The following is a 15,068-nucleotide window of genomic DNA, read 5'->3' on the forward strand; positions in this document are numbered from 1 at the left end:
AGTTTAAGAACATGGTAATGGTGGTTGTTGGGAAGGAGGCAGTCCCACTCAGGCAGATGATTTGGAAAATGCTGCATTATATATTGCTGTTTCTCATTTGGTTCTAGGTAGGGAATAATAGCCCCTGATAGGAGTATCTGGCTTTCATGATATCCCTGAAGGGATATTTTGCTATATATTGCTATAGGCAATGCAGCTGAACAGTGAGGGACACATAACTCCTAATAGTCAAAGGCATAGTTTATCTTAATTTTGATACTTTGTGAATTTATAAAGTCCTTGACTCTGCTGTACTATCTAAGTATGTTTTTTGGAACCTAAAGAGATTACAGTAGTCTGCAGTCATTGCATAATTATAAGATCCGAGCTGTACACTGTAGAGGCCCAATCAAAGACTGCCATGAGTAAAGTGGAACAACTATGAACTCGTGTCAGTACAGTCAACTTTGTGTTCTTGTAAGAAAAACTAAAAACTTTTCATGGGACTCACTCTGGTATTAAACGATTAGGTGACATTTATTCTTAGGATTGTATTCTTCATGACAAATTGAAATTGTCAGATGGCTGATTCCTCAAAAGCCTGCAATTCAAGACAACTGCTGAAATAAATTACTTAGTTTGTCTGAACGATGGGGTGTTGACACTTGGGCGGCTTTTATAAAACAAGCTGTTTCGCATCATGCTTCTATAATATGTTTTGACAACCTGAAGTTAGAGGTCAAGGCTTATGAAAGGTGTATGAAGTAGCACTTCATCCTCCAGAAAGAGCAAGGATTATATATGAGATAGATAGATATATATATATATGATCCACCAAAGGAGGAATTTCTCATCTACAAGATCCCCTGTAATATAACGGTGTACAACCATATGACCGTGTGTTGAAATTGAGAGAGACCATAATCCTCTTTCAAGAATGCTAAATTGAGAGATCTAGGACTCAAGTATTCTCATCTAACAGAGCTTCTGTTGTGTAGTTTTTGGCCATAGTATATTCCTTTAAAGTGAAGGCCTTTATTTTCTCTTCTTTAAATAAACTACACATTTGTCTTTCTATTCCTGATCAAAGTTAATTTAATAAAATGAGAATTAAATGGTTAGTAAGTGCTTGTTTTAACTTTTCCTGAAATCTGTCCTTGTCTTTTTGCCCTGAATTTCAAGTAATTCCAAGCCAAGTTATGTATTCAATGAGAGTCAATTCTCAAGTAATATGCTTAAATGCGATATGCTCACTTTTTTGTACCGGCAGAAAACTATGTCTGAGTGGTAGTACCACACAGATAGTGTTTGGATAATGGCAATAATACATAATTTAGTGAGAGAAAAAGTAGAGTCATTTCAGAAGACATGAACATGAGAGGTCTTATGGCTATTACCTTTTTGTCTGTTTCTCTTCTTGTTTTCTTTCTTCTCATTGTCCTCTATTCAGGAATCTCAGCAGATGCTTGGAAGGTTGATTCCAGAAAAGCAATTGCTTAATGACCAGCTAAAGCAAGTTCAACAGAACAGTTTGCACAGTAAGTATATTTTTGTACATGTCTAAGTTTGTCTAGGATGTGATGCTGCATTGCACAGTGTATTCTGTAATTTCTTTTTTTGTGTTGCAAGATGCATGTTGAAAAATGTTGCTGTCTATGACCTAAAATTCTCCATATAAGAAAAAACTTACTTGACAATATGTTTAAAAACAGGAGATTCTCTTCTCACTATCAAAAGAGCCTTAGAAGCCAAGGAACTAGCACGTCAACAGCTTCGAGACCAACTAGATGAAGTCGAAAAAGAAACCAGATCTAAACTTCAGGAAATTGATATTTTCAATAATCAACTGAAGGTAATCCTAGACTTTTTAACCCTTTCTTCTAAATAGTCAGTTGATTTTTTTTCTAACTTGATGATGGAAAAAATATTGAACTAGAATTATTGATTTAGAATGTCAGTTTTGGGAACATTCTCAAATTTTTTTTTTTTTTTTAAGAAAATACTACTTAGCATCCAAACTCAGCGTTTGAATCAACTTAATCTGCAGAATCTATTTAAGAATAAATTTGAGCTCTGATTCCAGATCCATGATTGCAAAAATGAAATTGCCAGTTTCTGCCCTTTTGCATCAAAGAACTGCGAGACTGTAGTCAGCAAATCTGCTGGAATCAGTACTTCAAATAGAAATCTTTAATAAACAAACTTGATTTTCTACTGACATGCAGAATTTTTATCTGCTGTTCGTAAGCTCATACTTGTTTCTGAATGTAGTTGTTTGTTGTTTGTGGTTTCATGCTTTATTGATCAGTCTTTTGTTAAAACTTGTGTGATTTTTGTTTATTTCTGCACAAGAAAATTACAGAAATTGCAAAAGTCATTAGAGGAAGTGTTCTTCAGAGAGAGGTTGTATATCACTCCTTAGTTACAAACTTTTAATAGCTTTCAATTTGTCATAAAATATTCAAATGTTAAAGTACTTTATCTGCCAATTCAACTGATGGTTTCTCCTGAAAGCTGACTAAAAAAATACTCAATTTCCTGCAAGGTATAATAAATTGTGCTTCAAGTATTTAGAAGGAAAAACACTATGATAGGTACATTAATGTTTCTCTAGTTGTTTTGAAATTAGATCAACTATGATTACATCATATGTTTTAGAATGGAAGGCGTGTTTGAAGTTAAGCACCAAATAGCTTGTTTGTTTTAATATTAAAGTTATTAATGATTAGAGGAAAAATTAAAAGCTGTAGATCATACCACTACCTGTTTCAATGCCAGTTCAAAGATGACTCTCATGATCTTAGGCAGTGAGGTAGAAAGGGGAGAATCTCTGCAGAGTCATAAGAGACACAAAACAAAATATTCACAATTTATTTTAAAAGAAAACAGAATGGTTTACCTCACTTTTTCTTTTTTTAATACATGCTTTTTGGATGCATCTTAACACATAATTTTTTTTTCTTTTTAAATGGAGTCCTTTTGAAGTGTTTTGCAGATAAATATGACCAAAGGATATTAATTTTAAAATTAGTGTCAGCATTCAGTTTGATCATAAATTACCTAAACAACTTATAAATTTAAAGGGGGATGAATAATCTTAGTACTGTGACAGTAGCAAAAAAAAACCCCAAACCACCCCAAAGCAAGCAAGCAAGCAAACAAACTTCAATATTTTAAATACTGGAGGGCTCAACTTAACAAATAATAAGATAATAATAATAATTAAAAATTGAAAATGCACATTAAACAAAGACATTGATTAATCAGAATGTCTGCCATCTGTCCAAGAATGCCTTGACTAATTGTAAACCATTTTGCAGTTTAATGGGAAAAATAATTTGTGTTCAAATCTTAGTATTTGGAGTTATCACTTTAAATGCTGAAAAGTAGTTATGTAGACAGTTCTTTGGGAAGACTTCAGCAAGCTTCCTCTGGCTTGAGGATATTGTATTCTTCATTTCATAACGTGTAGAAGTAGTGCTTAACAGGAAGACCAGTTTTTGATGCTGTATGTTGGTGGTTTTGCCTTGCTGCAGCTTTCTTTGCTTGCTTGGAAGAGATGGGTTTAAGAGGCAAAAACAAGACAGTGGGGCAGTTGTACTATTGAATCTTCTCCCTTTTGTAGTTTCGCTAGATGTATTTTGGGGGACCTGGTTGATTTTATTACTAGATTTAAATATCTCTAAAGGCATATATACTTTTTCGTGGACTCAGCATGGAATGGTTGTAGTACTCCCAGTGCCAGAGAAACCTCTTAGAAGATGCTGTGCATGCAGCAGTAATTGAGTGGCTGTTGTTCTTGTGGAGAGAGCTCTCAGAATGCCTTGCATATGAGACTTTATGCACAAAGCTAGTGAAAGCTTTCGTGAGGCTCATAGTTTTATTAGGGTTTGTGTGAAGCGGAAGTTCTGTTCTTAAACCAAGGCAGAACACACCTATCTCTTAGGTAATAATATTGCTCTAAACAAATTAGTCTAGGAACTTGCATAATTCTCAGATACTTTTACCTAAACAATCAAAAATCTGTGACAACTTTTAGGAACTGCCACTGGACAGATGACTGTTACATTTGAAATAGGTAGAAAATGGCTTATAAATAAATAATTGCCAAATTAATAGCTTCCCCAATTAACAGAAGAACTTTTTTGTTTACTTATTAGTAACTGGGTGCATAAATACAGCAGACTCATTTGGTGCTACAATACCTTGCAATTTATATAATTATCAGTCAACTGTGTAACGCTCACATTTAAATGCAAAACCTTTTCAAATAATGTATGAAAAATTCTACCACATCTGAGCTCTAAATATGACAAAGGTTTATTATCTTGTAAACTAAGGGGAAATATGTAAGGATGGGAAATACAGAAATGTTTATTTTTAAAATGTATTTTTATTAAATAAATAAGTAAATTTAAAACTCCATTTTTAATCAAGGCTGTTTCTAAATTATTTTGTAGCTTAAAACTGATAGACTTCTTTTATGATGATCTGCTCTTACTTTGTGCTCCAGTATACTAACTGGGAGATGCAGGTTTGATGAAGTGGCTGTTAGGACGGCAGTGCCATACTTGACGCTGTCTTGTGCAGCTTTTGTTCTCTGACAAGTGATGGAGTGGCACTGATGCTTGCCTTGTCTTCTATAATACAACTAGCTTCTGGACAAGAAGCAGAATGATGTGGTACTGTTTGCAAACCCCTAGAGAAAAAAAAATCGCATATCTAAATAGTCTTTAGGTGTATATCATCTTACAGCGTTTTGCACTTATTTCCTATGGGGAGAGGGAGTAATACATGTCTTTACGTAGTCAAAATGCTTAATTTAATAGAAAACAGAACCAAAATTGTACATATGTAATCTACTGCTGAGTATGAGGTACATGACAAACTAGTTCTGATGAAATGCAGTGAAGTTGACAGCAATATTAAATAATAGCCTTTTGTCATCACTGTTGAGGTTTATTCCTTATTGACTATGAATATTGGTTGCATTATCTCCTATGTGAATATATCCTTAAATTTTGCAAAACTCCATTTCTGATTCATTCTCTTGAAATAGGCTACACTTCATCTACTGATAATGAATACAGAAATATACTGCGATAGTACAAGATAAAAGGAACGATTTAACTAGTATCTAGTGTGCCTTTTCATTGAGGAGACCTAATGTTCCAATATATTTTAGGTTACAGGTCAACTTGTTAACACCGTAGTAGTATACAGTGGGTTGCACTGCATCTGCCTCCATATTATAGGTTTTATGTACTGCAATAAGTAAATAATTAAAACAAGTGTTAAATTACCTCATCTTTGCTTCATGACTTAATAGCGTATATGAGTGAATAGGGAGATAAATGAAACACTTTTTTTCCATGGGATCTTTTGTCATCTCTCCAAAACAACTGATTTAACTTTCTTGTGATTAGCCCTGTGGAGCTCAAGTACTTCAGTTACTTTTGTTTCAAGTTAACATCTTAAGAGCTGGAAATGTTCACAGAATTTGATTCCTTTTCAAAAACTTTGTGGAGTATAAAATGTTATTAATATTTCAAAACAGGTAGTTTCAAGTATCGTTATTGAATATCTTTAGGTAGAACCACATGATTTCAAGAAACTGTTAGTATTTGTTTGGCGGAGGAATAGGTACCTTAGCCTGCAGCTGGTCAGATATCGTTTTAACTCAGATTTGAGGCATTTTATCAGAGAAGATAATAGTCTTGTGGATTGTGCTGTATTTGGCTATAGAGTGACTGTGTGTGTAACACGGTTGAAAGTTGGGCCACTTTTGTGTCCTGAATTATGGTTGAAGGAGTCTTAACTTCTATTGCTCTTTAAAAATCTTAGCCTAGAAATGTAATAATTAAAATTGATACAGTTATTAGTAAAATGTAACTAGGCATTTGTTTATTTTCTGTACTTCATAAAATAATTCTGTAGATTAGAAGGCTTTATATTAGATTTCCTGTTTGTGTATGTATAGTCCTACTATAATTTACCTTTACAGATTATTTCTACGTTCAGTGTGAATTTAATTTAAATTTTACAAAGGTCAGTCATTATACACTGTCAAATAAAGCAATTAAAATAATTCTTAATATGGTTCTGCTCTCCAAAACCCAAATACTCATTTCGTATAGCATAGAAGAGTCAAATATTTAGAGCTTATCTCTGTTATTGCACGGGAGAAGACAACTAAATTAGCGTTTCTGAAATACATTAATCTTGCTGAGAAGCTCTTCTCAGTGCTTGGAAAAAGCAATGAACAAGTAGAATCAAGTTCTTAAAAATGTTTTACTTTTTGTGTTGTGTTCCAGTTGTTGTCAGTCCCTGTCTAGTCAGTGTGCACTGGACAAGTCTTGCATATGAATGCCTGTTTACATTTGAGCATTTCTTTCTTCCAGTCAGTGGCAATGGAAGATGCAATGCTGCAGTGCCTGGCAGTTCTCCTGGGCTGCGTCAACTACTTAGACTCCTTTCTAAAGGTCTCCATGCCATACTCAGGCAGTACACAACTATCTCAATCTGAGTGATGAACCTCCTCCAGTTATGTACTTCACTTTACCATAAACAGATGAGTGTGCAGTGTTTAACTAAGTTAGTATTTAATAAGAGGTGCTAGCACTAAAACATAACTAAAGAGAAGAGTTGATTCTTTATCTAATCCTTACTGCCTAGTTGAGGATTGTGCCTTGAATTGCAACCTGGGCAAGGTACCAGTTAGTTATTTTTGTCTTTTGCTTATCTGAAACGTCAAGATTTTAAGTTAATTGCCTATTTTGGTCATGATGTTCAGAATTTTTAAAAAGAAAACACTTTTATGTTAAGTATTCCTATGCAGCTCTGTAATTTGTGATTCTAGGTATGAGAGAGATGGCAGTATGTTCCCTTTGTCAAATCCCCCAGAGCTATAATATGGGGTGAAAGGAGGAACTGTCTCTGTCAAGGACAAAGCAGGCGCTTTGAGAGCTGGGGAATGGGTAGAAAAGTATTGCTGTGGGAAAGCCTCAGTGAGCACAGAACTGTAGGGTTCTCTCCTCTGGGATTAAATGCTCTGGTTTGTCTCAAGGGGAAAAGATTCGACAGAAACCTTGGATTGTAATCCCTGAAGTATCTTAAGTTCTCTTGCCTTTCTGTCAAAAGGCAAAATTTGGGCTTAAACAACTACCTTTCTAACATTAAGGTTTTCATAGCAATATGACTTGTCTGTATATAGTGAGTATTACTCAGCTGTATGAAACTCATAATTTATATTCAATATTATGTGGGTACCTAAATGTGGCTATTGTAGCATCTCAAAATGATAGTTGTTAGTCTGTTTGTGAATTAAGTGGAAAGGTAACAATTTCTCTCTGCTTTTAAGGTAAGACATGCTTTGTCCTGCACACCAGAAATAAGGAAAGCATTGTTATGTCTTTGGAGTTACAATATACAATTTGTAAATGTACAGCTTTTAAGTTGCTTTTGTCTGTAAAAGATAAGTGTAGGACTGTGCTGAATATTCAGCTGGCAAATGTTTCATTCTGTTGACTGTTGAAGTGTTACTATAATTTTGTTCAACTGGTGTCCTATAACCACTGTGGGACATGCTGATTCTTTCTCCTCCATCCTCCCACTGGTACTTGGCAAAGCAACAGAGCATGTATCTGTTGCATAAGATCCCAATCAAATCTTTATTTCCTCTTAGTTAATGCAAAGAAGGATGTATATTGTATTTTTTTATCTCCAAAAATATTCCATCCAGTGCTAGGAGTATAAGCTAGGTTAGATTTTCTTAACTGTTACAGCTATGTCACAGAAAAATCTCTTCACCAAATACTGAACTAGCACATTGGCTCAGCTGAGAGGGAATAATGTGTTAAAATGTTTATAGAAAACTTAAATAATTATTAAAATGTGCCTTGAGATCCTAACTTAGCTGAACATATAAAGTGACAAAATAAGCAAACAAAAAAATTTAATTATTTGGACCAGAGTTGGCAGCAGCACTTAACTGCTATGGTGCAGCAGTTAATGATCCTACTATACATACTTAGTATGAGAAGCTACTTGCTCCAGGCAGACATGGAGGCATGGCTCATAGCTACAACTTCCCCAGTTTTCTATTTGGCAGTAAAAGTGGCATATATCATACGTTTAGTGGTGAGGTAAACTTAACATGTCTAAACTATAATAAATATAAAAGTTTGGGCTAGCCTTGTAGTTGGACATCTAATGGAAGTAAATAATGTTTGGTGCACAGATGTCTTGCAAGTTGTAACTTGTTTTTATGTATTTGCAAATTCAGGAAGTTATGCTGAAGGGATGAAAATACAATTATTCTGAATTAGAGGTAGATTCCTCCTGATTCTACATATATTCTAGTTTACAAATTTCTTTTTAAGAAGTTATCTAAGCTCAGATACTTGCATCTGGGTTGTCTCACTTAAAGCTTTTGAGATCTGTCGGGGTTTGTTGTTTAACTATGATAGCCTTCGTACTCTTCAAGAATTTTGGTTCCTCTTTCTTTGCCTGGTGATTATTTCTGTTTAACTGCTCAAACACCAGAGTTTGGAATAAAGATGCAAAGGGGAAGTAAAAACAAACCTGGAGAGCGCTGTTGTCTAAATAACTTAAAATTTTGCAAGTTACAACATGTTATCTTCAGCGTTGCCTTCTTAGAAGTCCGTGACTATCCCAGATCTCTGCTAAATAGCAAGAGGAGTTCTCATCAGCCAGGACTCAGAATCTTGAGCTTCTTGGCATATGAAGTTAAGTGACAGGAGGGGATGTCAATGTGAAGGAAAGCTAGAGCAAGTAGAACAAAAACAGATTTCTAAGTGGAAGCCTGCGCTAAAGCTGAACTAAAGAGTGAGAAACTAGTGCTTTGGATAGCAGTCTCTTTATCCAAAAAAGAGAAACAGCTTGTTAAAAATCATGAATACTTATCAAGATATTTGATAACCTCACAGAAGTAGTATTTTGAGCTTCAAGAGCTTTTAGTTTTATGGATTTCTGCAATCTACAAAAACTCCTAATGCTGCTGGCCAAGCGGAAAACTGCTTTCAACTGTGCCATTTTCTAATCTATGTCCTTTCAGATGAATACTTGTAAATCACGCTGCTGCTAATGTTTTTATGGTTGTATATTTGTCCTTTGCACTTGTACGTATTTATTGATACAAATAAGGGTTCAGGTAATCGTGTAGAGAATCCGGTGACTGTGATTCCCCCAGAGAAGTTAATTTTAAACAAGGGTCAAATCCTTTGTACCTCAATATAGTACAAGTGTAACAACATTAAAGAAGCTGAATTAATACCATATGGTTATTGAAAATGACTTTTCACTCTAGCTAGCACTTCAGAAATTCATAGTCTGGTCAGAGGCCACCTTTAGCTCCGGGTGCAGTTGACCAACCATGTGTTCACTGCAATCTCCCGATCCCTTTATTTTCTTGTTGCTCTATTCGGGCTCTGCATGAATCTTTATAACCACGGGCATTCAGAGGTTAAAAATTTTCCCAAACACAATACCCTGCCTGAATAATTCTAGTGATTTTGCAAGAGCAGTTTAGTTTACGTTCCGTAATACCCATTCTAGATCCTAACTGTCTGCTAAGCTTTAATGTGACTATGGAAAATAATGATGCTCATAAAAAATGGTATTGCCCAGATTATCTCTGTATTCCAGTGAGTTTCATGGCCTTAGCAGAGTTTTAATTAAAACTTGTCTAAGAACTGATTATCTCTTTAATGATGTTGAATTCTGTTTTCATTGAATTTAAAACTGAGAGTCATTAATGAAATGAGACTGAGAGGTAGGACACGAGGTTCATCTTAACTTTTTTTTACACTTCCATCCATACATGAGAAGTGTTCTTAATACCTTGCAATGGTCATGTGCTACTCTTCTTCGTAATGTAGTTACTTTGACATCTTAAAATTTGATGTTGCTCAGTGTGCAGTCGTTCAGCACTAATGCATGTATTACTTCAACTAAAATTTTTAGACAGTGCAAGTACAGTCTGTAAATAAACAAGTACTAACTTCAGCTTTTATGAAAATATAGCTAAGAAGTTACTAATGTTGTGAAATTAATTTATTCCATCTTTTCTCATTTTGGCCCTTTAAATCACTTGATATCTAGTTGGTTGGGGTTTTTTTTTACTCTTACGCAATTTTCTATGTTTCTGTCAGTGCATGAGGCTAGTTACAGGAAGTCTTCATCTGGCTAATTTGTAGATTGTGAATTTCTGAAAAACTATCCAAATACTTTTAAGATTACCTGTTTCAATCCCTGAATGAATTAAGATAAAGCTTTTAAGGATACACAAACTAAACAAACCTGCATGATGTAAGTCAACATATTTCAATAAAAGTAAACATTATTAAAATACAGATTTAGAAGCAATTTCCTGCTACAAACTTTTTCTGCATATTTTTGTCTGCACTGTATTTTCATTAAAACATATACATTTTTTAAAGTGAACTATTCTCAATGAAAAATTTCAGTTGTCATAGGTAAAGTTATCCTTTTTTCCTTGTAATACTGAGGAGTTCAGATGCAAAATTCTAGGTTATGCAAAGAGATTCAGGATAAAATTTGTAATTGTGTTAATAGGTGTTCATGCAGAAGACAAATCTTGAGGAAGATATGATTTTATTATTGTTTATGTTCCAAATGTTCCAGGCAATGTCCTTCCAGTTAATTAGAGGAAAACTGACTTGTATATGTATGAATACTCTCTGTGCCACAATTCATCCCAAAGACATGGCTTACGGATTTCAATCTCCTGGTTATAAAACTATCCTGAAGATTCTTTATTAAATCACTGTTATGTTCAAAATAAATCTGATTAACAATTGCTATTATGAGCCATTCAGAAGGCAAATTTTTGTATGGAATGTAATAATTCAACAAATCAGCAAACAACTTAAAATAAAACATAAGTGTCTTTTCAGATTAAGCTTTGTCAAACTTCTGTCAACTTTTTAGTCCCATTTGAAAATGGCTTTCTTGTTTCTTAACCTTTTAACATCTCAAGTTATATGCATAAAAATAGGAAAACAGTGATTGATTTACAGACCTTTGAAATCTACCTTAAATGTCTGCCAATGCATTTGGCAATACTGTAGGTTTGAACAGAGGTATCCAACCATTTGCAAGTTTTGTTACTTCACAATGAAATATATGGAGCCATTAGTTATGATTCACATAGTATATGTTTACACATATTTTACTTTTTTCTGTAGGAGCTGAGAGAAATACATAACAAACAGCAACTACAGAAGCAAAAGAACTTGGAAGCTGAGAGGCTGAAACAAAAGGAACAAGAAAGGAAGACAGTAGAACTGGAAAAGCAAAAAGAAGCTCAAAGGTAACAAATTGCTCTAATTTAAGCCCTTTCTGTAGAGATGTTAGAGGGCAAAGCATTTTGCAAACAAGTAAAATAAAACTCGGTGTTTCCAGGAGCATAATCTGATCTCAAATAATGTATCAGTAAATGGCAAGAATACCCACGACCTAGACCAAGTTTCATTTCAATGCAGATGGTCCCTCTTAAAACTAGGGGAATCTCTTGATTTATCCTTGGATGAGAAGTGTGCTGTGTAGATGAGCTTCTACATCTGTCTGTGACTCCTAACTGTCAGTGGTACATACAGATCTTAGCAGTGTTACTTAAAGGCATTGTGTACTTCTACACCTAGAGAGGGTCTTGAACAGTGTAACTAACTAGCTCTTTTATACTAACATAAAATACAGAGCTAATGTTTTTTTGCTACACACTTTGTTTTTCTACGTGTTCTCCAATTTGTTTTTTCTACATGTGCTTATATTTAAGTAAAGTGAATGGCATATAGGCTAGCAACTAATTCTGTTCTGACATCATTTATCAGTAGCTGTTTGATTTAATTTTTAGCAATTGCAGGGTTTTTATACTCTTAATGTAGACAGATGTTGGTCAAGAGATGAAAACAAAAGCCTGGGAACGAGGGATCTTAAATTATTGGTTATAGCATTACATGGACTGTGACCTAAAGCAAACTGATTGCCTGTGTTACTGTTCGGTAAGCCAACACAGTTTTTACATTTCAGGCAAAACCAAAACAGTGTCAGTGAAAAGCATATCTTCAAACAGAAATCGTATACATAGAAAGCAATTAAATTTAGATATTCTTAAATCATTTGCATAAAACCTATGCATTTAAAAATCTTAAAGATCAACTTCAGAAATAGCAAACTTTCTAAGAAAACAGCTTTCTATCATGAAGAAATAACTACACTAAATAGAATAATTATATTGGAACTTCCATTGAAAACAAGAAGGCTGCTGAGGTACTGCAAGTGTAGGAACACTAAAAATAATCTATTTCAGAATATCAAATACTTCTTCCCAGAAAAAATGGAGATTTAAAAAAGCAGATTTAAAAAAAGAAAAACTTCAGCCATGGAAAACTTCATGTCTGACTTTTCATTCTAGCTGAGCATTCAGACATTATTGGTAATGGTAAAACTTCATGCTGCCCAAATATTCAAGCTTCTAAATAATCATAATTAGTATACCTGCTAATAAGCAGTCTGCCAGTCTTACTGATTTCCAACAGACACCAAAATGGATAAGGTAAATGATTATTGCTCACAACCTGCATACTGCCCCATAATGATTACAGAAGTATGCTGCCTTTTTATAGCTCTAGTGAAAGCAAAAGAAGAAAGAATAATCTTAAGATCATAATTATGTACATTTTAACCTTCGGCTTAATGGATTACCACGATCACTTTATACTGAGAATCATCTTAACAATTTTTTGTTGGTAATTATACACTGAATTGTGCACATAACTTACTTAATTGAGCAAAGATACAGACATACATATTTGGGGATGGTAGAGGTCTTTCTGAAGATCTCTTGTGGCTCATTAGTCTTAATTATCTTAAGGCTAATTCCATGCAGACTTGTACAATTGTGGGAGTAATATACAGTTCAGAGGGGGAAAAAACTCCACATTTGAGTAAAATGAATAGAGCTTACTCTTGGTGTTTGGGATAAGAACTGCCTAAGTGGTATAATGCAGTTGGTGAGAGAAAAAAGGAAATTAAAAGAGTAAAAATGCAAGTATAGATAAATCCCAGATTGGAGGTCATATTCCACAATAATTAGCATATCAGGAGTCTTGAAGTAAGGAAAAGAGCAGAATGTCAAGTTTTCTATTCCTACCACCAAACTGTGGAGCTCACACCTAGGCTTGTGTTTCTTTAGCTTCTCTGTCTCTTCTTATTCCCTTACTTGTCTTCAACTTGTGATATTAGCTTCCATAACAATCAAAGAAGAAAATTCTGCACCTTTTATGGAAGGAAAAAGTAAATCAGACTTACCCCACAACCCTCCAGGATACATTTTCATCTGCTCTTCTCGCTCCAGCAGTTAGAGCAAACTTGGTTTATAAGTATGGGAAGACTTAATCATACTACTAGAAACATAATTAAAAACTCAATTTCTCATCTAAAACCCATCTGACTGTACTTGCCAGGTAAGACACCACTCAAGTCAAAAGAAAATTGAGCTGTGTATGTGGTGCAGCTTCAGTGTTCCAACAAAACTACTGAGTAGTAGTTGGCTCTGAATACTTCACAAATGAACATACTGTTTAATATCGTCACAAATGATCAGGATGATGGGATCAAGTGCACCCTGGTGAAGTTTGCCGGTGATACCAAACTGAGTGGGGAAGTAGACACTTTGGAAGGGAGAGCGACCCTGCAGGAAGATCTGGATAGGCTGGAAGAGTGGGCTAACAAGAACCTTATGAAGTTCAGCAAAGACAAGTGTAAGGTCTTGCACCTGGGAAAACATAATCCAGGAGTGCAGCACAGACTGGGATCAACCCAGCAGTGGAAAGGGACCTGGGGATCCTGGTCGACAACAAGCTCAATATGAGCGAACAGTGTGCTGCAGTGGCAAAGTAAGCTAACAGGATGCTGGGTTGCATCAACAAGGGCATCACCAGCAGAGATAAAGAAGTCATTATCCCACTCTACTCAGCGCTTGTCAGGACACACCTGGAATACTGTGTTCAGTTTTGGTCCCCACTACATAAGAAAGATGTAGACAGGCTGGAGAGGGTCCAGAGGAGGGCCACCAGGATGACCAAAGGACTGGGAAGCCTGCCATATGAGGGAAAGCTGAGAGAACTGGGTTTGTTCAGCCTTGAGAAAAGAAGGCTTAGGTGAGTCCTCATCACCACGTTCCAGTACTTAAAGGGTGGCTAAAAGAAGATGGAGACTCCCTTTTTACAAGGATTCGTATGAAAAAGATGAGGGGTAATGGGTGCAAGTTACTCCTGGGGAGATTCCAATTGGACACAAGAGGAACATTTTTCACAATGAGGACAATCAGCCATTGGAATAATCTCCCCAGGGAAGTGATGGATTCCCCAACATTGGACACTTTTAAGATTCAGCTGGACAGGTTGCTAGGCCATCTTGTCTAGACCATGCTTTTGCCAAAAAACATTAGACCAGATGATCCTTGAGGTCCCTTCCAACCTGGTATTCTATGATACGAAGGACAAATTCAGTGATTAAAATAGGAGGTTATCAGAACAGTGAATTTATTAACTTGTTAGACGACTTTACATTGAAGACAGAAAAATGTGGCAGCACTTCATAGAGGAGGAAGTGATATCCTTCACATTGGTGTCTTAACCTCTACTCATACTATACTGATGTGGAATATTGAAATGGTATCAGCAATTTCATTGAGAACCAAAGATTATTTTTTTTTGAGCTTGCAAGTTAGTAGTTGCTGTCTTAAGCAGATACTGGGTACCTTAGCATCTCTCAGAAAATATTCTTGTCAACTCAAAACTTACATTGATATAGATGAGATTTTTGCCCTCTGGTGCCAACCTACTGTTTGGAAAATGGATTTTTTCCCCTTAAGGAATTAATTTTTTTCGCACAGTTTTAGGCCAGGAAGTCACGTTGCCCTTGGACAAAATATGTTCTATATAGTAGGCCAAGTCTGTAATGACCAGCTTGTTGTCATGCATTTGTCACTAATTTTGTAAGTATGAAGAAAGTATTGAAGTGGAATAGGTCATGGAACAAAA

At 35.2% G+C, this 15,068-nt stretch overlaps 1 protein-coding gene across 8 annotated transcripts in view; it reads left to right on the forward strand.

The window, feature by feature from the left end:
• ITSN1 (intersectin 1) overlaps nt 1-15,068 on the forward strand; it is a 142,253-nt gene that overhangs the window by 67,266 nt on the left and 59,919 nt on the right. For all 8 annotated transcript variants that reach the window (XM_054813507.1, XM_054813539.1, XM_054813498.1 and 5 more), the window contains 3 exons: nt 1,430-1,517; nt 1,692-1,831; nt 11,208-11,332. In XM_054813507.1, coding sequence (XP_054669482.1) covers nt 1,430-1,517; nt 1,692-1,831; nt 11,208-11,332 — 353 coding nt within the window. The remainder of the gene's footprint in view (nt 1-1,429; nt 1,518-1,691; nt 1,832-11,207; nt 11,333-15,068) is intronic.

Source organism: Grus americana, chromosome 1, assembly GCF_028858705.1.
Source record: "Grus americana isolate bGruAme1 chromosome 1, bGruAme1.mat, whole genome shotgun sequence".
Classification (NCBI taxonomy): Eukaryota; Metazoa; Chordata; class Aves; order Gruiformes; family Gruidae; genus Grus; species Grus americana.